This window comes from Phacochoerus africanus, chromosome 6, assembly GCF_016906955.1.
Source record: "Phacochoerus africanus isolate WHEZ1 chromosome 6, ROS_Pafr_v1, whole genome shotgun sequence".
Classification (NCBI taxonomy): Eukaryota; Metazoa; Chordata; class Mammalia; order Artiodactyla; family Suidae; genus Phacochoerus; species Phacochoerus africanus.
The window spans coordinates 2,403,497-2,422,930 of NC_062549.1; the positions used below are offsets into that span (position 1 = coordinate 2,403,497).

Here is a 19,434-nt window from a genome sequence, read left to right on the forward strand (position 1 = left end):
CGGCCGAGCAGCCTAAACCCAGCAGCGTCAGAAGAAGCCGCAGGAAGGAAAGGTCGGCATTCTCTTTGTAAGGGGGGTGGGTGGCACCGGGAAGGCCCTCTGGGGACGCCTGCAAAGGCAGGGAAGGGCTCCAAGGGCCTGCCACCCGCCCGCCAGCCTGCCTGCCTGCCCATTTAAGTGGGCGGGCATTTGCACTTATTGAGCTCCTACTGTATAGCTGAGCTTCCGAGAGAGAGAAGAACGAGTGAGACTCTGGCCCTGTCTCGGGGACGGAGACACCTGGCCAGCGACAGAATTCAGGGCTGAGAGAAAGAGGACTGGAAACGCCGGTCACAACGGTGTGGATGTGGCAGGAGCTCGGCCTTCCCCGAGCCGGTGGGGAGAGGCCGCAGGGTGGCCTCCTGACCCGGGGCGGTGGGCGGAGCCTGGGGAGGGTCTGTCCTGGAGCCTTAACCCCAGGCTCTCAGACGTGACAGCAGCTTGGAAGTCTGGAACCACAGACTCTTAGAATCGATGACGACCGGAGCCTGGCGTCTCTGTGTCCCTCTCCTCAGAGGTCATCGTCCCCCTGCCCACCCGACGCTGCCACCCACACAGCAGCTCTGGGATGTGTCCATCCAGCCTTGGCTTGGCCGCTCACAGGGACGGGGAGCTCTCCACCTTCTGTGAGGGAAGGTGGACGGGGTGGTGCGGAGAACGGCACAGACGCCACCCCCTCGCCGTCCCCACTCCCACTCCAGGGCTGGGGAGTCGAGCCCAGACACCCAGGCCACCCCTCTAAGGCCTGCTGAGCAAACAGAGACAGACGGGGCTGTTCCGGTCCCACGGGGCGGTCCAGAGGCCAGGAAGGGCTGAAATAGAAAGCGGGTCCGAGGCCCTGCGGGGAAGTGGCCACCCTTGACCTGAGTGGGCTGGACTGGTTTGGCGCCGCTGAGCAAACCGAAGCCCAGCCCAGGCCGGAGCGGCTTTTGGGGGCCGGCCTGAGCCCCTAGGGCAGGCCTCTGTCCCTCTCTGGGCCTCAATTTCCCCACCGGTAAAAGTTGAAGGCAGCACAAAGTGAGCTCTGAGGGACTTCTGGGTGACAAATGGGGCCTGGAAGAGTGGCCCAAGGAATTTGGAGGACAAAGCCCAGGGGTGGCATTTCCCTAGCATTTCCAAGTGAGTCCCCACGACTCTGCACCAGGCCCGCGCTCAGGGCCCTGCACGGTTCCCCCCAAGGTAGGCTGTGGTCCAGGGCTGGTTGTTTCCTCTAGGAGAAGGGGTAGGGAAGCCCACCCCCCACACTCGTGTCTGGAAAATCCCACCCCAGGTTCTCCAGCTCCCCCACTCGCTGCGGTGGCCCTGACCCTGGGGACGAGGGTTCCCGTGGAGCGTCCCGCGTGAGGCGGGACCAGGACTTCCCGAGGGGAGAGGGGCCTGGCCTGGGGCCTTTCACAGGTCTTGTCCCCACTTTGCGGGGGAGACACTGGAGGTCGGAGCACATAAGTATGTGGTCCAACCCGGCTCAAGCCCCAGAGCCCCCCCACCCAGACGTGCAGCACCACGTCTCCCCAGGGGCAGAGAGAGGCCCTGACCACCTGGGCCTCCCCCGTGGGTGCCAGGCCCTGCCAGGGAGGCAGAGCACAGGAGGGGGCGCCTGGCCACCCGCCCAGCCCCAGCAGTCACCGGTCTTCTTCGGGTCACCCCTTCGGAGGGCAGAGGCCTCCCCCCGAGCTGGCTGGCATCCCCTCTCCCACAGGTCCCCTGGTCCCCCGCCACCGCCTCGCAGACAGCAGCACTCGGGGCCAGCAGTCCCGGCGTTTGCATCCTCCAGGGGCACCAAAATGAGGGGGCTGGTTGAGGTCTGGCACTGCAGGCACCAGGCCGGTGACAGGAGTGGCCTGGCAGTCGCGGAGTGTCCCCGCCTGCCTCTGGGGGCCCCGGGCTTCGCTGTTGCTTTTGTGGTTTAGTCCCTCAGAACGGCAGGCCCTGCAGTGGCCCCGGGAGCGCTGAGTCCTAGAGATGCCATCATGGAATCTCACAACACAGACACCGGGGACAGAGACACAGAGGGAGGGCGGGGCTTCTGTGGCTCAGAGAGGGCTTCCCGACAGGTGGGGCTGCCCCACCCTAAACTGCTCACATCAGACCCAGAAAGGGTCTTGACCCTTCACTTGGCCAACATCTGACCTCTGACCCCAGACACAGACAGCCTGGCCTGGCCTGGCCCAGCTCGTGGGAGGCGACCAGGGTAAAATTGCTCCTATGCTCTTGTCTCTGCTGCGGGCCACAGGAGAGTCACCCCGAGCCTCGTGGGCTCCAGCACCCCCACCCCGGGACCCCTGGGAACTACGGAGAAGAACCCCAAGGGCAAGGAGCGCTCCCCCAGTGCAGGATGTCAGCCGTGTTCCCAAGAGCCTCTCTGAGGTCTCTGTGGGGACCAGCCCTCCTGTGCCAGGCTAAAGCCCGCAGCCCTCACAGTGGGCACCAGGCCTGGCCGTGCTGCCTGTGACTCAGCGGCCCATAGCCGTCTCCAGCTCATAAAATTTGGGCCTCCGTGCGGCTCAGCCCTCCTGCCCCCATCCTCCCCCCCAAACATCCTGGCCGCCTCCAGCACCCCGCACAGGAATAACACCGAATCCACACTGCTTCCCAGCCAGGGACAGTGACAGGGATGGGCCAGCGGCCCCCACACCTCTCTGACCTCAGCTCCCCACCCCCGGAAAGTTACGACAATGTGCTAAGGAGATGATGCCAGCCTGAGGGGCTATGTCAGTGGGGGTCTGGCTGAGGGGGGGCAGGCAGCTGGGACCACCCTCCCCCAGATTCTGCAAGGACTCCCTGCAGCCCCCGGGGTCAAGTTCCCTTTCTGCTCCCTGCCCACCCCAGCTTCCTGGCTCATCCCTGCCCCCGCTCCCACTCACAGGGACCCTGATTGGCTTTCCCATGCCCAAGGGCCCCCCTCCCTCTGCCCATCCTGCTTCCTGTTACCTGGCTTTCTGGACCATGGCCCCCAGGCTGGCCAGGGCCCCCCCCAGCCCACTCCCTTGACCCCAAAACCCTGACCCCTGGGCTGGTCACAAGCCTCCACCCTGGCCAGGGTGTCTGTCTGGGGCGGGATGTCCCCTCGGCCACCACTTCTAGAGCCGGCCTTGGCCGGTGTGGGTCACCACCCGCTGTCCCGCCCCCCCCATCCCTTGTCACATCCAGGTCTTTCTCACGGGCCCGACCCCATGTGTCCCCACAGAGCCACCACCACTCATAGAGGTTATGCCAGGTCATGTGTGCCACCAGGCTGGTGCCAGCGCCGCAAACACACTCAGGCCTGCGTGAAGCCACATCCGCCCCGGGGACACACAAAAGCCCAGACACTGCAGGCGCTGGGTCACGGTCATGAGCACACACAGGCCCCTCAGGGCCGGAACTGGCAGAGCTGAAAGCCGTGCGGGAACCCAGGCTGGCGAGGGGCAGCCAGGATGGCCAGAGGCAGCCCAGGGCCCTTGAACCCTCCCAGGCAGGGAATGAATCTGCGTGTGCCCCCACCTCCCACGCGTGAGTGCCAGCGAGCTCTCCCGGGCCCAGACTGCGCCCCCAACAGGATGCTGGGGGGACCGACAGCCCAGCCAGGGAGGGAGCCGCCCTCCCTCTCCTTCCCTCCCCGCTCCCGGGTGCCTCAGTTTCCTGGGTCTGGACTCTGCCGCCCTAGGCTCCCTCCCCCAGGGCCCTGGACCCAGGCTTCCCAGGGGGCCGGCGGGGGTGGGGCAGAGCCTGCCCCGCCCCCACCCCGCCCCCACCCCGCTGCCTTTGCCCAAAAGGAGCCCCGAGCACTGGCCTGACGTCAGGCCCCAGGAAGGCGCGGTCGGTCCAGCACGGCAGGGCAGGAGTAAGTGGCCTGTGGAGCTGCGGTCGGTCGGAGGCGGCTCCTCTCCAGCCGCCGGGCGGGCGAAGGTGCGGTGAGCCCCCCTCCCCGAGATGGTCAGCGCCCACAACCTCGCTCCCCAGCCGGGCAGGCAGGGGCAGGGCGGAGAAAGGCGGGGGCACCGGAGAGCAGAACTCAGAGCCCCAGAGGGGCTTTGGGGTCCTGCTCTGCAGGGAGCCAGTGCACGGGGGTGAGGGGGGGGTGAGGGGCGAGTTGGCTGCCGATGCCCAGGCCAGCGTGGGGAGGGGGAGGGAGAGCCCCCAAGTGCCACTTGTGCTGCGGGGCTCCCAGTCCCCCTCCTCTGTCCTTCCTCCTTCCCTCCCGCGCTCTCACTGGTCACCCCCTGGGTGCCTGGATGTCCCCATCTGTCAAGGCACTAGAGCTTCCCCAGAGGCCAGGCCGGGAAGGGGGTTGGGGGACCCCAGAGGCATTGATGAGCTCTGGGACCTTGGCCACCCCACGCCCCCAGGCAGGGCAGGGCTGGGGGTTGAGGGACTTGTGGGGACAGGCTCCCGGTGGGGCACGGCTCCTGCCGTCCCACAGCCCAGGTCCTGCCCTTGCAGGGACAGAGAAACTGAGGCCCAGGGCGGCCGGCCCATGCAGACCCCCACGTGGACCTCACAGCTGGCACTGCCCCGCCTGGCTCCTGCCGGCGGTCACTGCCCTGTGAGAAGGCAGCGGGAACAGGGTCCCGAGGGGGAGGGCCGGCTGGGAACTGGCCCGTAGCCAGGGCGCTGGGCAGGGCAGACAAGGAGCAGCTGTGCGTCCTGGGGCAGGACTGGGAACGGGAGCAACCGGAGGGACGGTGGCAGCAGCTCGCAGACCCCGGACAGCCAGCTGGCCCTACCCGCTGGCCTCCGTGTTCTTCTGCCAACATTTGGTCCGTCCAGCTAGAGGGTCACCCAGGGCGCCACCTTCCCTCATGGCTGTGTGGCCATGGACAAGTCACTGCCCCTCTCTGAGCCTCGGGAAAAGCAGAGTCTTCTGCTTCTATAGCCCGGGTATATGGGGGAGGGGGTTGGTGTATCCCAAGTGCCTGCTGGGAGCCTGTGGGCTGGTCTCACTTTCCTGGGGTGACCTGAGGTGACGAGGTGGGCCTCGGCGTGCCCACCCTGCGGGTGAGGAAATAAGGCTTGAAGAGGCCAGAGGGCTTTCTTTGGTCACCAGCCAGTGGGTGGTGAGAGTGGAACGGAGGCGGAAGCCAATTCTAGGCTGGCGCTGGGACCCCAGCCCAGATCCTGGCCCTCACGGTGCTGCCAGTCCAGTCAGGGCAAAACGAGAAACAGGAAACAAATAAATATGAAGCTGTCGGGTGTGGGTGGGCTGCGAGCAAAGAAGCAGGTGGAAGGCCAAGCGGCGTAGGCAGCTGGGTGAGCCAGAGGGCCTCCCGGGATGCGGCCTGGGGCCGAGGAGCACCAGGCAAACGCGGAGCCCGCTCTGCCCCGCCGCCCAGGCCGCCCCAGGCCTCTCCCGGTGCCCCGAGCACAGAAGCCTCATGGCCTGGCATCCTCTAGCCCCCAGCAGCATCTCAAGGGCAGGTCTGGTGCCTCCGAAGCACATGGTCCTCGCTGTTCCCCCACCTTCCCACGGGGCGTGTGGCCTGAGGCAAGCTGCCAGCCCCCAGACCTCCGATTCCCAGGCCATGGTAAACTTCCAGCAGCGTGGGGCAGGCAGGAAGGTCCACAGGGCAGAGTTCAAATCCCAGCTCCTCCTCCCACCCGGATGGGTGACCCCAGACGGGCCACTTAACGTCCTGTACCTCAATTTCCTCACTGGAGATGTGGGACCAGCCACACCCCTGTGGGGGCATCTTGGAAGAAGGAGTGAGACCTGGCGGGGGTCACATCTCAGAGGCACCCATGAACTGTGGGACTGCAGCTCTGTCCCGGGGGAGGGTGTCCAGGGGCCCAGGAGGATGGCAGCGGTGAAACTTCAGCAGGTGCCACAGGCAGGAGGGCCACGTCCAAGTTCCAGGCTGAGGATGTACAGGCGGAGGAACCAGGCAGAGGTCAGGCCCGTGCAGCCGCGGGACCCACCCCGCCGCCCCTGGGCCGGCCTGGGCAGTCAGGTGCAGCAGCAGCCGCAGCCACCAGAGCAGGGTGGGTGACCCGGGGATGCCCGGTGGCTACACCCACAGGACCCCCAGGGGTGGCAGTCCCTGTCGCTGCCCCTCCTCGAGAAACTCACTTTTCCATCAGAGACAGGATCTCAGCCAAGAGGTCTCGGATGGCAGAACGCGAGCCCAGGGCAGGCATGGTGGAGCCCAGGTGCCCAGAGCTCCGTCCACACCCACGAGAGACCCGTTTCCCTGAGCTGGGCGGAGGGAGCCCTGCCTGGCTGGGCTGGGGATTTTGATTCTGGGTGGCGCCACCTGGGACCTGCGGGGTGACCCAGGGCCAGTCCGGCCCCCCTGGAGGCCTCAGTAAGGGCCCAGACGTCCCTGGATGGAACAAGCAGAGACGCAGACTAGCCAAAAACAGCAGGCAATGTTCTAAAGCATATGCTATGAAACCAAGAATAATCAGGAAAATAAACAGGCTGATGGTTCCCCAATAATGGCTATTTCGGCCTCAGAAGCCTGTGAGGGTCACCCCATCAGGGGCACAGGCTTTTCCAGGTACTCCGTGTACCCAGAATCTGATTGTGCCCAAACCCCGGGTCCAGAGATGCTCACTCGACCCTGGACACCCAACCCCCCACCCCCGGCCTGGGCCAGGAGCCAGTGGACCTGAGTTTGATTCTCAGCTCCACCAATTTCACACTGTGTGGCCCAGGGCAGAGCGTCCTCAGCACCACAGGTAAAGGGACTGAGGCTCTGAGATGAACCAAAACGCCATTAATGAGCACAGGCGGCCGGGGGGTGACAGGGGCTGACAGACCCGACGTGCGGGGTGACTGGGGGGCTTCCTGGAGGAGGTGGTAACCCTGCTCAGCTGGGAAGATCGGTGGGTAGTGAGAGTGGAACTGAGGGTGGAAACCAGTTCCAGGCTGGCGCTGGGACCCTGGGAGGGTGCCGAGGGGCCGGGCTGGGGGGCGCCGAACAGCTGGGTGAGAAACAGGCCTTGCCCTGCAGGCTCTGCTGGGCTCCTCAGGGGCTCATCCCACCAGAGAGAGAGAGAGGCGGGTGGCACGCTGTGCCTGGCTGTTCTGGGAGGCCCACCCGAGACGCTCGCAGTCTGATGGGGGAGGCACCGTGGGGTGGTCGTGGGCTGGCGGAAGCTCAGGATGCTGAGGGAGGAACAGCCAGGCAGGCACCGGGCCAGCCATGGAGGACAGAGATGGCTCCTGAGGAGCTGAGCGCAGGAAGAAGTCCTAAAAATGGGCCGGAATCCTGCAGGAGGGGGACAGGGAGAGGGAGCAGCTTGGGCGAAGACCCAGAGCTTGGAGGGTGCCTGGAGCACCGTCATGCAGTTGGGGTGCAAGGATCCTGAAGGGAGGGCTCCCCCAGCTCTGCTCAGAGCCTCGGGCTTTTCCCAGGGGGGACCCCGGCCCGGCAGCCCCATCTCTGCAGGCTGGTGTGACCGCACCCACCCAGCCTCCCCCAGGGGTCCTGGAGCTCTCCGTCTGCACATCTGGAGGGGTGGGGGAGAAGCGCCACCCTTGCCCTACAATGAGTGACAGCAGATCCCTCCCCTGTCCCCTCCCCCACCTCCCCACCTCTGGCCACACCTGCACCACCTGCTCTGCACACAGCTCAGGCCCACAGCAGCCCCCAAACCCACCTCACAAGCGAAGAGGCTGAGGCTCAGGGAAGACCCTTGCAGGGTCAGAACCCTCACTCCAAGGCCAGGCAGGGCGACCAGTGGCACACAATCTTTGGAGGGAAGCCCACAAGGTCACCTCAGCCAGAAGCCTGCCCCCCACCCCCACCCTGTGAGCCAGCTCTACTCCAGGCTCTTTGCACAGTGTGCGGGGCAGCAGTGTCAGGGCAGCAGTGGCCCCAGCATCTATGTTCCCCTGGCAGCTCACCCAGGCTTCCGTATCAGCTGAGTCCATCGCCTCCTCCAGGAAGCCTTCCCTGATCCCACCTCCCTGTGCTTCCCCTGTCACTGTACCTAGCATCCAGCTAGGGGGGCCTCCTGTCCCACCTGGGAGACCCTGGACGGCAGAGCCATGGCCCCCAATGCTCAGGTCCCACCGGGGAGCCATGGGTGAATAGAGGGATGGCGGGCAGGGGGTGTCAGGCCTGGGCCTGGGCCTGCTCAGCACAGGGCTCATCTCTCCCCTCCCTAGTCCTCAGCCTCCTCACCTGGAAATGGGAAGGGCTGGGCTTCCGAGGCTCTTGGGTAGAGGAGAGTGAAGCCCGGGCTTCTGTGAGGCAGGAGGCGCCCTAGACACCCGTGGAGAGCACTCCTGGGGTGCTTTGAGGGGTCAGCCCGGGTCAGCTCAGCCTCACACAAGCCCAGGCCCAGCTGGGGGCCCAGGCCAGCTGCTGAAGCTCCCTGTCTCTGGGTCCTGCGTCCTCATTCATAAAACGTGGATGAATGTTTTCCTCCCATGACAGGAGGAAGCCAAATGTCTCTCCCCAGGTCATTCTCACTGCAGGGAGGGGGAGGGGGCAGAGGAAGCAGGCATATCCACCAGAGGCGGGGGCTCTTGGCTCGGGGCAGAGAAAGCCGGCTTAGGCTACAGTATACGAAGCCCTTCCTTATTGTCAGAGAGTTTTGCAATGCACGGGGCTAACCCGATAGGTAGCAAGTTCCCCGTCCTCAGAAGAATGCAAGCTGAGTTTTCCACATTCATTCTCTCGCCCCTTTGACATAAACTGAATGTGAGTGTACTGGCCTCCCCCCCAAAAATTCACCTGGACATGTGGCTAGGCAATGACAGAGCCACCAATGCTGTGAGGGCCCTAGAAGTGGCAGCACATCTGCTTGAAGCAATCAGGGAGGGCTCTCTGAAAGAAGAGGCATATCTAAACTAAAGAAAGCTGACTGGTGAATAAGAAGGCATAGTCAGAATTATTTTAGTCACAAGGGACAGAAACTCCACTCAAAGTAACTTTACCTAAGAGAGAGATAACCAACAAGTCCCAGACTATTGGCTTCAGGCAGGGCTGGATCCAGGTGCTTGAACTATCCCAGGAGGTCTTGGTCTCTCCTCCTGGTGGGGTTCTTCTAGAGGAATATGACCATCAGCAGCTCGAGTCACATCTGACTAGCCTGGCAACCCCGGGGAAGAGAGCTGCCAGCCAAAGTCCCAGGGCTGGTAGTGATTGGCCAGGCTGGGGTCATGAAGCCACCTGTGACCAATCACTGTAGCCTGGGGGAGGCTGTCACCAGGGGTAGCCTGGGGTTTGGAGTTGCAGGAACCCAAACCTGAGACTAGGAGTTGGGCGGAGCCAAGCCACCAAAGGACTTTATCGCACAAACAGTGGGGGTGCTGGGGCTTCCTGCCTGGAGGTCCCCAGGGCTCCTCCTGTCCTGGGAAGAACTCAGCCTGTGTCCCCACCCCAGACCCCCGAGACCCCAGCCTTCCCTCCCCATCCCTCGGCCCTGCTCCCAGAAAGAGCCCTCAAGAGCAGTCGTGCAGGTTTGTGGCAGAAGGTACAGAGAGAGGGGCAGCAGAGATGTTCTGGAAGATGCAGGCGTGTTCGAGCCTCGGAGCACTTCAGGGCCAAGTGCATTCAGAGCATCTGCCCTTTGTGGACATGGGGAGACCGAGGCCTGGGCGGCCTGGGCAGTGGAGGAGCTCCTGACATGCCTCCCAAGAGGGCAAGAGGAGAAAGAGGAGGAAAAAGATGCAGGGAGAAGGAACCCCCAGAGCCAGAAACCAGTGGGGGAGAGAAGGGGCTGGTGGGGGCTGGTGGGGTGCACAGCCCTGGGCTCCGCCCCTCCTTCCTGCACAGCTGCTCGGTCCATGCGGGACCAGGACTCACCCGCAAGGCCATCGCCCGCCTGCCTGCCCTGCTGCCCTCCTGCTGTGCTCCAAAGAGGCCCCCTCGACCTAACCTCACCTTGGCTTGTAATCGGCCCGTCTCCCATCCCCCACCAGCTGAAACCCTCTCAGTTCCTTTCCAATGCCACCTACCTCTTGATGTGTTGGTCCAACCTCAGAAGTGGATTCCAATTCTGCCCACTTTCCAGACGAGGAAACTGAGGCTCAGGGACTTTGAGGTCACACCCTGTTCTGAGATGGAACCAGGTTTTGGATGGGGCACCCAGGATGGAGCCGGGCCTCTGGATGGCGACACGCCAGGCCCCTCACCCTACTGTGTGTCTGCTCCACTGACCGACCCTGACCCCGGAGAGCAGGTCCGCAGCCCTGAGTGTATGCCAGGGTGGTGGGCAGTGCCAGGCTGGTAGACAGGGCGAAGGGGACAGTTGCCCTGGCCCGGTTTCTGGGCCTTGAGCCCCGCACGGTGTGGCACTACCAGGTCGTGGCCCCTGCCCCCTGGGCTCCGGCCAGCAGGCCTGGGCTGCAGGGTCCACTGTTCCTCACCGGAACCAGAGCCAGGCCTCCCCCCTCAGGCTGTGGAAAGCACTAGTGACCCCACTGAACAGACAAGGAAAGCAAGGCTCACTCACTAGCCAAGGTCCAGGGGCCAGGGAGTGGCAGAGCCGGGCAGGAACCTAGGTCTCTGGGATTCTGCGTGCTCGCCACGTGGGACGCGTCTGAGGGCCAGCTCTGTGCCTCCCCGCTCAGACTGGCTATGAGGGCCGGGGTCCTGTGGTCCCCACCAAGGGACAGAACCTTCTCTCCTTTGCTCTCATTCCAGGCCGCATCTCCAGGCAGAGCAGGGGCAGGCACGTGGGGAGGGGCCACTTGCCCAGGTCCCCGCCCTCCCTCAGCACAGATACCCTGGCTGTGGGCTCCCACCAGGCAGACCGGGGTTCGCGTCCTGGCTCTCCCTCCCCGAGCGTCCCAGAAGCTGCAGAAAGAAAGCACTGCTGTTCCCTCACTTCGCAGGCAGGGAGGTGCGGGCTCACAGGGGCGGACCCGCACCCGACGTGACTGGTGGTGAGTGGGGCTGCCCCCGGCCCACACCGCCCCTGGCCACTGTTACTATTCAAACACTCCTCACCTGGCCACCACCCTGCTGCCACCTGCTGTGACATCCCACAGCGCCCTGAGCCCCATCTTCCCACGGGAGCGGCAGCCAGGGTGTGGGGCCTGGTGTAGACAGGGTTGCGGGGAGAGCAAGCAGGAGCATGGGGGTGCGCAGGGCTGGCGCTGAGGGCGTGGAAGGGGGGCCACTCTGCTCAGGGGTCTGGGTGCAGGGGGAGGATACACGCTTGACCAAAGCAGATTCGGGGGGTAGGGGACCCGTCTCATGGAGCGTCAAGGATGCAGTGGAGACCGATGGGGAAGTGAGGCCCAGAGTGGGAGTGTCTCTCGGAGGCCATGGGGAGCTGCTCAGCCCAGACACCTCCAGCCCAGCGCCTTCCCTGCCCCGAGGGGGCGGGGGCCCTGGGCAGTGGGTTCCCGAGGCCGTAGGCAGGCCCACCTGCCCTGGCCGAGTGCAGGGTCCGGGGACTCTCACCATCTGAAATCCTCATCTTTCGAAACAAGAGATGGTGGCCAGATGCCCAGAGAGTGGTCCCCGAGCCGTTAGACCAGCGCATCAGCAATGCGCGGGGGGGCAGAAGGACGGGCGGGCTGGGGTGCTGTGCAGGCGTCTCACACGCAGACAACCAGGCTCAGCCGAGAGCAAAGGGCGGGAGACGGTGGTGGAGGGCGTCAGGGGTGAGCGCCAGGGTGGGGCCGAGGTGACCGCAGGGTCCATGGTGTTTCCGGGGGAGCTCAGTGTGTGAGCGGGGTTGGCGCCCAGGCTGACAGCAGGAGCTGAGAATCAGCGTGGGTGGCTGGCGCCCTGTCCTCACCTGGCTGGCCTCGGGGGCATCCCACCCAGCCCCCTGCTCTGGGGCCCCAAGCCCACAAGCCTGGCCCGCACCCCCGAGCTCCTTTAGCCGGTTGCCGGCCAGCGTGCGAGCCTGTCCCTGGAGAGTTTTCTGGGAGGGCAGGGTCCCCAGGCCGGCGTCATCCTGGGACTCTCTCCCGGAAGAAACATTCAGGGATGTTTATCAACATCTGTCTGTGACACGGATTCAGACCTCGGCAGACACACTGGAAAGCCCAAAAGCACGTGGAAGGAAATTCAAAGACCTGTTGGCCGAGGGTCCGGGCCAGCTCCCCAGTCCCTGGGCCCTTCCTCTCGGGGTGTTTTTCATAGCAGTGGAGGGGCACGGGGAGCCATCTCCCCCTTCCCGGGGGGGGGGCCTTCTGCCAGAGGATGAAGCCCGCAGCCCCACAGCCCAGCCTCACCACCTACCTCACTGCACCCTCATGCTCACGGAAAGCTCTCCCTGCCCTGGCATCCTGTCCCTCCGGCTCACTGACTCCCTGAGCTGCCATTCGACAGAAACATCCACGGACCCCGTGTCTTAGGGGCTGGGCATACAGGGCAGAGGGCCAGCCCTCCCGGAGGACCCCGAGAGCTGAGCCTGGGCCGGGCCTCCCTCCAGGCCAGGTTGGGACCTGAGCCTCAGCTGGCAGGGGCTCCCCTGCGGTGCCTACCCTAGCCAGGCTGGGCATTTGGTCCCCAGGTCCCCAGTCCCCCAGAGGGCAGGACAGCCACCAGGTGGAAGCTGCCAGAAGGAGCCTGTTGCCTGAGGCTGAGCAGTAGCCAGCCGGGGGGGAATGGGCAGCGCCTGGCCCGTTCACAGCCAGAAGGCTGCAGGTGGGGGAGGGCACACCCTGCCGCCTGGGTGACCCACGTGCCAGCCCTTCTCCCTGCTTCCCCACAAGCCTTCTCCTTTCTCCCGAAAAAGCCAGAAATGCCCTTATTAGGAGGATCAGCCTGGCCCGGGATGGGGTGGGAGCCTGTTAACCCTTCATTTATAAACAAAAGGATAAATCTCAGCAAGTTCAACAGCCCCGCGGCGGGAACTTAAACAGAGTGGGCGGCCCTGGCCCAGTCCCCCCACCCGCCACCCCCACCGCTGTGCCGGGGCCACCAGAGCTGGACCAGGCAGGGAGCACGGCGTCTGTTTAACTCACACCCGCTCTGCTGCTGCTGCTGCTGCTGCGACCTGGCTCCGGGCTCGAGCCCCAGCGAGCCCCCCGTCGTGGGCCTCCAAGATAGCAGGGTGGCTGCCTGTCGGGACAGAGGAGAAACCGGGGTGGCCAGGGGGCTGGCTCACCGCCCCCCATCCTAGCCTCCTGGGCAAGGTCCCTTATAAGGACCCTTGCCTGGGGCACTGACCTCGTGCCACCCTTGGAGGAGGTGAGAACAGGTGGGCAACCTGGAGGACAGGGGCCTCGGGCTGGAGTAACCGTGGGCCTGGCTCGGTCCAAGGAGAACTGTGGCTTATCTGGCAGCAAGTAACAGTGCGCTGAGCCCCGCGGTGCTCAGTTGATCCTCCCAGCAGCTCTGCAGGCCCGGTGGTATAGGTTAGGACATGAGGCACAGAGAGGTTTAGCAACTTACCTGAGGTGGCACAGCGAGTGAGGGAGGAACTGGGCTTGGAGCCCGGGCTGAACCCCACTCTCTTGCCCATCATCTTACCTGTGCCACGCCGGTCACCCTGCCTTCCTCGGTCCCGGTGATGTCTCACAAGGCTCTCCACCTCCCGCTACGGGAGGAGCAGGCTCGGAGTCCTAGCGTGCTGCCAAACTCCACGCCGGCAGGTTCCAGGGCCGGGCCAAGCAGAGGTACCAAGGTGGGAATGTGGGGGTGCTCCGTGGGCAGGTGAGCCAGGTGCGATCCAGCCTCCAGGGTCACCCCATCTCCTTCCTTCCAGGCCCCGGGCTCGCGCTGGCCGCCGTCATGCCCTCCACATCTCCTGCCCCCAACGCCACGGCGCCGGCGGCGTGGACCAACACCAGCACGCCGGAGATGCCGCTGTTCCACCGGTTTGCCCTGCTGGACGAGGAGCTGTACGCTGCCTTCCCGGGCCTGTGGCTGGCGCTGATGGCCGTGCATGGCGTGATCTTCCTGGCGGGGCTGGTGCTCAACGGGCTGGCGCTGTACGTCTTCGGCTGCCGCACCCGGGCCAAGACGCCGTCGGTCGTCTACACCATCAACCTGGTGGTGACCGACCTGCTGGTGGGCCTGTCCCTGCCCACACGCTTCGCTGTCTTCTACGGCGCCCGCGGCTGCCCCAGCTGTGCCCTCCCGCACGTCTTTGGCTACTTCCTCAACATGCACTGCTCCATCCTCTTCCTCACCTGCATCTGCGTGGACCGCTACCTGGCCATCGTGCAGCCGGATGGGTCCCGCCGCTGGCGCCAGCCTGCCTGCGCCAGGGCCGTGTGCGCCTGCGTGTGGCTGGCCGCCGGCGCCGTGACCCTGTCCGTGCTGGGCGTGACGGCCACCGGCGGGCCCTGCTGCCGTGTCTTCGCGCTGACCGTCCTGGAGTTCCTGCTGCCCCTGCTGGTCATCAGCATCTTCACGGGCCGCATCATGTGTGCGCTGTCGCGGCCAGGCCTGCTGCGCCAGGGCCGCCAGCGCCGCGTGCGGGCCATGCAGCTGCTGCTCACCGTGCTCGTCATCTTCCTGGTCTGCTTCACGCCCTTCCACGCCCGCCAGGTGGCCGTGGCCCTGTGGCCCGACGCGCCGCCCCACGCCAGCCTCGTGGCCTATCACGTGGCCGTGACCCTCAGCAGCCTCAACAGCTGCATGGACCCCATCGTCTACTGCTTTGTCACCAGCAGCTTCCAGGCCACTGTCCGCAGCCTCTTCCGCCGGCACGGAGTGGAGTATGAGCCCAACAGCTGCGACGTGGTCAGCACGCTCCAGAGCTCCAAGGGCCCAGGCCACCGTCACATCCTCAGCACCAGACCTCAAGCCCCCTCGCGGGCCCTGGCTAATGGGCCTGAGGCTTAGTCCGCAGGACTCTGCAAGGGGACCAAAGGTCAAGACTGGGCTGGGCGTGCCAGGTCAGGGACAGAGCGGATACCTGCTCCACCCGGGTGGCACGTCAGGTTCACCTTGATCGATGGGTGATGGCTTCCCAGCGCACTGCAGGAAGGAAGAGTCTGAGGCCCCTGTGCTATGATTGATTAGCAATGTCTGCCATGGGTGCTCGAGAGGGTGTGGTGGTCTGAGTGCTGACTCGTTGACATCCCTAGGGTATGTGTTGTGTCCCTGGAAAGCTCAGAGGGGGTAGCCAGGAGCTGCTTCTCACTTGGGCCATTCTCCCCACCCAGCAGGGGCTCCTGAGAACAGAGACAAGGGTGTTCTAGGTTCTGGGAGTTCCGAAGAGGGTCAGAAAGGTAACTGGAGAGGCCCCCTCCCCACAGAGAGAGAAGAACAAGACCAGAAAGCAAGTCCCAAGGACACGAATGTCGCCTGAGGTGTTCACGATTGCAGGACCCCCACCTGAGGAGCCACGGATCACACGGAAAGCAGGCGGGACACCATGGGATGCTGGGTCGTGAGCACCGGGGCTTCTGGGCTGACACTTGAAGCAGAAGCCACTCTACAGAGAGACGATTTTCTGCCCACACGCCGTGTAGGAGGGTCTAAGTGGCACGTCCGGGGCCCAAGTCAGAATCAAAACCCAGCCCCATCTCCTCCAACGCCCCCATGCCTGCCCCATGGAGACCGCTCAAATCTTCCCAAAGCCCCCAGCCCAGCAACTGTCTCAGAAGACGCTGCCCACTGCCCCAGAAGCACGGTAGGGCTTGTGGCCCCATCCTGTGGATGAGCAACCAGGGGCAAAGACAGCAACAGGAACCCAGGCCTGCCGGGGTCCCCACACAGAGGCCTTTCCTCTCTCTCGCCTGGCCTGTCACGCCCCCTGCCTTTCCCAGGAAGGGAGCATCTCTCTGGCCTCTGGTCGCCTCCTCTGAGCTGGACTCGGGGATTGCCTCCATGTGTCTTCTGCTGAACATCCAAGCTCCCACGAGCCCTTCCTAGTCTGCAGTGGCGGGGGGGGGGGGGGCACCTGTCACGGGAGAGGAGCTCTGGGCCTCCCAGGCACCTCCAGCCACCAGGCTCCACCTCACACGTGGCCATCACCACTGAAACAGGTGAGATGGACTCTGAGCCCTAGGCTTGTCTTTTGTCTCCCGAGAGCTGTCCTACACGCTCGGTGGCTCCAGGAAGAGAGCCCTGGCCCCTGACCAAGCTCAGGGTCCTGAGGTGAGGCCTGATGGGGGACAGAAAGGCCATTTATATTCCCATATTACAGATGGGGAGTCTGAGGCTCAGAGAGGCAAGGGACCTTGCCAGGGCCGTAGAGTGAGAACCTGGGTGCTGTAAGGCCAGTGTGTCTGCTGGAGCCCCGTGGCAGGGTCAGCTCCTCTGGCGCCAGGACCTTGTGGGGTGGCCAGGGTGGGGGATGCTGGGGCCCAGTGGAGCCCATGTCTTGCTCAGTGGGGTGGTGGTGGAGCTGGGCCCCCAGCGCAAAGCTGCTTCCTGGCCCGGATGCTCGAGCAGCGAGGGTTGCGGCTGTCAGCATTAGGACCGCCATCCTTGGCCCTGACTGGGCGCCGGGCTCCGTATCCAGCCTCCCCCATCTCCCAGCTCAGGAAGGGGCCTGGCTCTTGGGAAAGGAGGGCAGGGGCACGTAGCAGGCTGACGCTGGCCCCAGGGGGTGGCACTAATGGTGGGTGTTCAGGCAAGGAGGCTCCAACAGAGCTTCGTCTCTTCCTGGCCTGCAAGCTGGCACCTGGGCAGTCACACTGCAGAGGGGGGCAGGCCATTGTCAGGTGTTCGCCCCAGCCCAGCACCACCTGTGGACTTGCCTCCAGGGTCAGCGGCCCTGGTCCCATCCCAAGCTCTCACTCTAATTCCTACTAAAGAGTGAGAGGCTGACACTAGCTGACTGCTGTGCTTGGGGGTGGAGGGCTTGCAGTTCTTCTGGAACAATCCCTTCCCCTGGGAGAAGGGGGTCTCCAAGGGAGGCGAGCCAGCATGGGTCTGACCAGGCACCTGCTGGGCCCCACGACTCTGCAGCCCTGCTTCACTCCGTTGCCTCATTCACCCCCACCGTCTCTGGAGGTGAGGATCCATGGGCCAGCCCCAGGGGGGCCCGTGCCCTCTCCCCTTGTCCGCATGTGCAAAACCACCGTCTATCCTTGGGGGAGAAAGACGCCAGGGCCCAGGGGAGGCCCCCACCACCCCAGCTTGAGTGGGGTGGCCTCACACCTGCCAGAGCTGTCGGTGGAGCCCACGCAGAACCCTCGCCAACTGGGCCTCCGTTCCCCACCCTCCACTCCTCACACTCTTCCTGGCCTTGTGGCTGGTGGGCAGGGGGCTGGGGGCATGCAATGCACCCACGTGACCTTGCCTGGCCCCCCCCCACCCCCTCAGACACTGGCCCCTGACCACTGACTCCCTCGCACTCCTCTCCTCCGTGGGGCCCCAGGCCCAGGAACCCCCAGAGTCCTGGCTGGGACTGTCCTTGGTCGCTCGGGGCCGGGGTGTGAGGTCCCTGCGTCCCCCTCCACGCGGCCTTCCCTCCCAGACTCTTGAAAAATCCAAGCAACGTGTGACGGCGTGTGTATTTATATCTGATGTAAACACTCTTCTTAACGAGGAGTCCTGGTCCTGAATTAAACCTGTTTACTCTCTTGTGCCCTCGATTCAGCGCCCTGGTGGATGGGCAGGGCTTGCCGTGGGGCACCGAGCCAAGGGGGGTCCTGCTCAAGCCCCGACTCCCCTCACTGTCCTGTGGAAGGGGTGGGGGACCTCCACAGGGCGGGATGTGGTGGTGGGTCTGAGGTTTCATCATCGCTGCTGAGGGCAGGGGTAGGGCCCCTGCAGGGGCTGGTTGGAGGGATGCGGGAGTCGAGGTGTGGGCAGCGTATGGGCACAGCAGCTGGGGTGGGGCGCAGAGCAGCAGCATGATGGGTCCTCGCCCCATCCTGCTCCCAACTCCGCCTGCCCAGGGGGAGAACATAGATGTGGGCAGGGCATCCAGATGTGCCCCAACACCTGGTCGGATCACCAAAGGTATGAGCTGGAGGGAGAGGGAGGAGAGAGTCAGCTGGTACACACCCAGCGCCAGCGAGAGAGGAGGGACTGAGGCACGACTTACAAAGAGCGGCTGAGCTGTCCTGTTCTCAGAACCGCCCCGTAAGCTGGATCGTCACCTCCATTTCCCAGACAGGGAAACTGAAGCTCTGGGTGTCTGGGAGGGGGCTCTAACCTGAGCCTCCAGGCCCCCAGTTCCTGCCCCACACAGCTCCAGGGAAGCTCAGGGTGAGAAGGGAGCTGCCTGCACGGCCTCATCACTCTGCTGTCTGGCACCCTCGGCGGCCGGAGGCGTCTAGAGGTAAATATTAGGGCCTGTTTAGATTGAGCTCCATTAATAGCAGGAAATGTCGCCAGGCGCCCGCCCTGGCTTCCTGGAGGCCTCGGAGGCCTGAGCAGAAGAGGGGGCCTCAGAGACGGATGTCCCCGCCTGGTGTCCTTCTGCCTTTCACCCACACTTCTGCCCCTCCCCGTCCCTCAGTCCCTCCGGAGGCTCTCAGTGGCCCCCCAGGCCCTCCCCTCCCTGAGCCTGGGACACGGGAGCACAGGAGCAGGTGTGAGATATGGGGCCAGCACCCCTCACGCCCGCCCACCCACAGTGGCCGTCCCCACGCCCGAGGGGCATCTGCTCTCCGTTCACAGAGGGGAAAACGAGGCTGGGTGAGGGGTTGGGACCGATCCCAGGCTAACCAGTGCCACCTTAAAAATGCCCCACCTGCATCCCTGACCCCGGGCCAAGGCCACGGCCACCCCCAGCCCCTGAGGAAAGCTGTAGGCCAGGGAGGGGCTGAGGGTCAGCAAAGCCCCCGGTGCCCAGGGGCGGGAGTTGGGGGGGATGGGGACAGAGGGGAGGGGCTGCCCCACCAGGGCTGGACAGGCCTGGAAATGGCCTCCCTTCCTCTGCCACCAGGCCAGGCCCTGCTGCGTCCCTGGCTTTCCCACCACCCCCGCCCCACTGTTTCCACACGACCCCCTGCCACCTGGGCCCTCCCCAGACCCACTGGCAGGAAGAGGGCACAGGACTCTGGCACCCTCCCCAGGGCGCCCCATTCTCTTCTCAGGCTTAGCGGGCCCACTGCCCTGCCAGTCTGCCCAGCCCGACCTCCTCTGTGAGGGTCCCGACCCCTCTGCCCTCCTCCCCCGGGGCCAGCCTGACGAATTCCCCCCGCCCCCCCACGGCCCAGCTGCGCCCTCCAGAATGGACCCCTGCCCCTCAGCGTCCTGGACCCCCCCAGCCCCCAGGGGGCCCACACCGTTTTTCCCCACTTTTTCACTCCCCGCCACCCCCCGTCATCCTGGTTCCAAACGTGGTGTGGACGTGCAGCATCTCCCAGGGTGGCATCTCCTATGCAGCCTGGGGACACGGCCAGGTGGTGGGAGCTCACAGCCACCAAACCACGTGGGACCAGCCCAAAGGGGCCTCCGGGAGGGCTTCATGGAGGAGGTGGTGCTCAAGCCTCTTCCCTCCTGGTCCTTGTCTTGCCAACCTGGCCGCCGAGGGGCCGTCAGGCTGAGCCTCTCCTGAGGTTGTGTTGCTGGGAGTTTTTCAGGTATTGAGCGCCTGAAGGGATGGCAAGGCCAGGGCTCTTCACCCCATTTTACAGATGAAGAA

The 19,434-nt window shown here is 64.8% G+C and overlaps 1 protein-coding gene across 4 annotated transcripts; it reads left to right on the plus strand.

Moving 5' to 3' along the window:
• The first annotated feature begins 3,830 nt into the window (after positions 1-3,830).
• GPR20 (G protein-coupled receptor 20) lies at positions 3,831-17,431 on the plus strand. Of its 4 annotated transcripts, none has more exons than XR_007135375.1 (3): positions 11,156-13,552; positions 13,642-14,779; positions 15,053-17,431. XR_007135375.1 is itself a non-coding variant. In XM_047783144.1 (2 exons), exon 2 carries the CDS (start codon positions 13,668-13,670, stop codon positions 14,724-14,726), a length of 1,059 nt encoding a protein of 352 aa, XP_047639100.1. In that variant the 5' UTR covers positions 3,831-3,927; positions 13,642-13,667; the 3' UTR covers positions 14,727-17,431. The 4 variants fall into 4 exon arrangements, 2 of the variants coding, with proteins under 2 accessions (XP_047639100.1, XP_047639098.1); XR_007135376.1 differs by having other exon boundaries at positions 15,143-17,431; XM_047783144.1 differs by lacking the exon at positions 11,156-13,552 and adding an exon at positions 3,831-3,927 and having other exon boundaries at positions 13,642-17,431.
• The last annotated feature ends 2,003 nt before the right edge of the window (positions 17,432-19,434 follow it).

Bases quoted from the DNA above. Each gene is read 5' to 3' on its own strand.
- GPR20 (XM_047783142.1), top strand. From the start codon at position 13,447: ATGTCTCACAAGGCTCTCCACCTCCCGCTACGGGAGGAGCAGGCTCGG. The intron at 13,553-13,641 runs GTACCAAGGTGG...CCTTCCTTCCAG, and splicing joins CAGGGCCGGGCCAAGCAGAG to GCCCCGGGCTCGCGCTGGCC.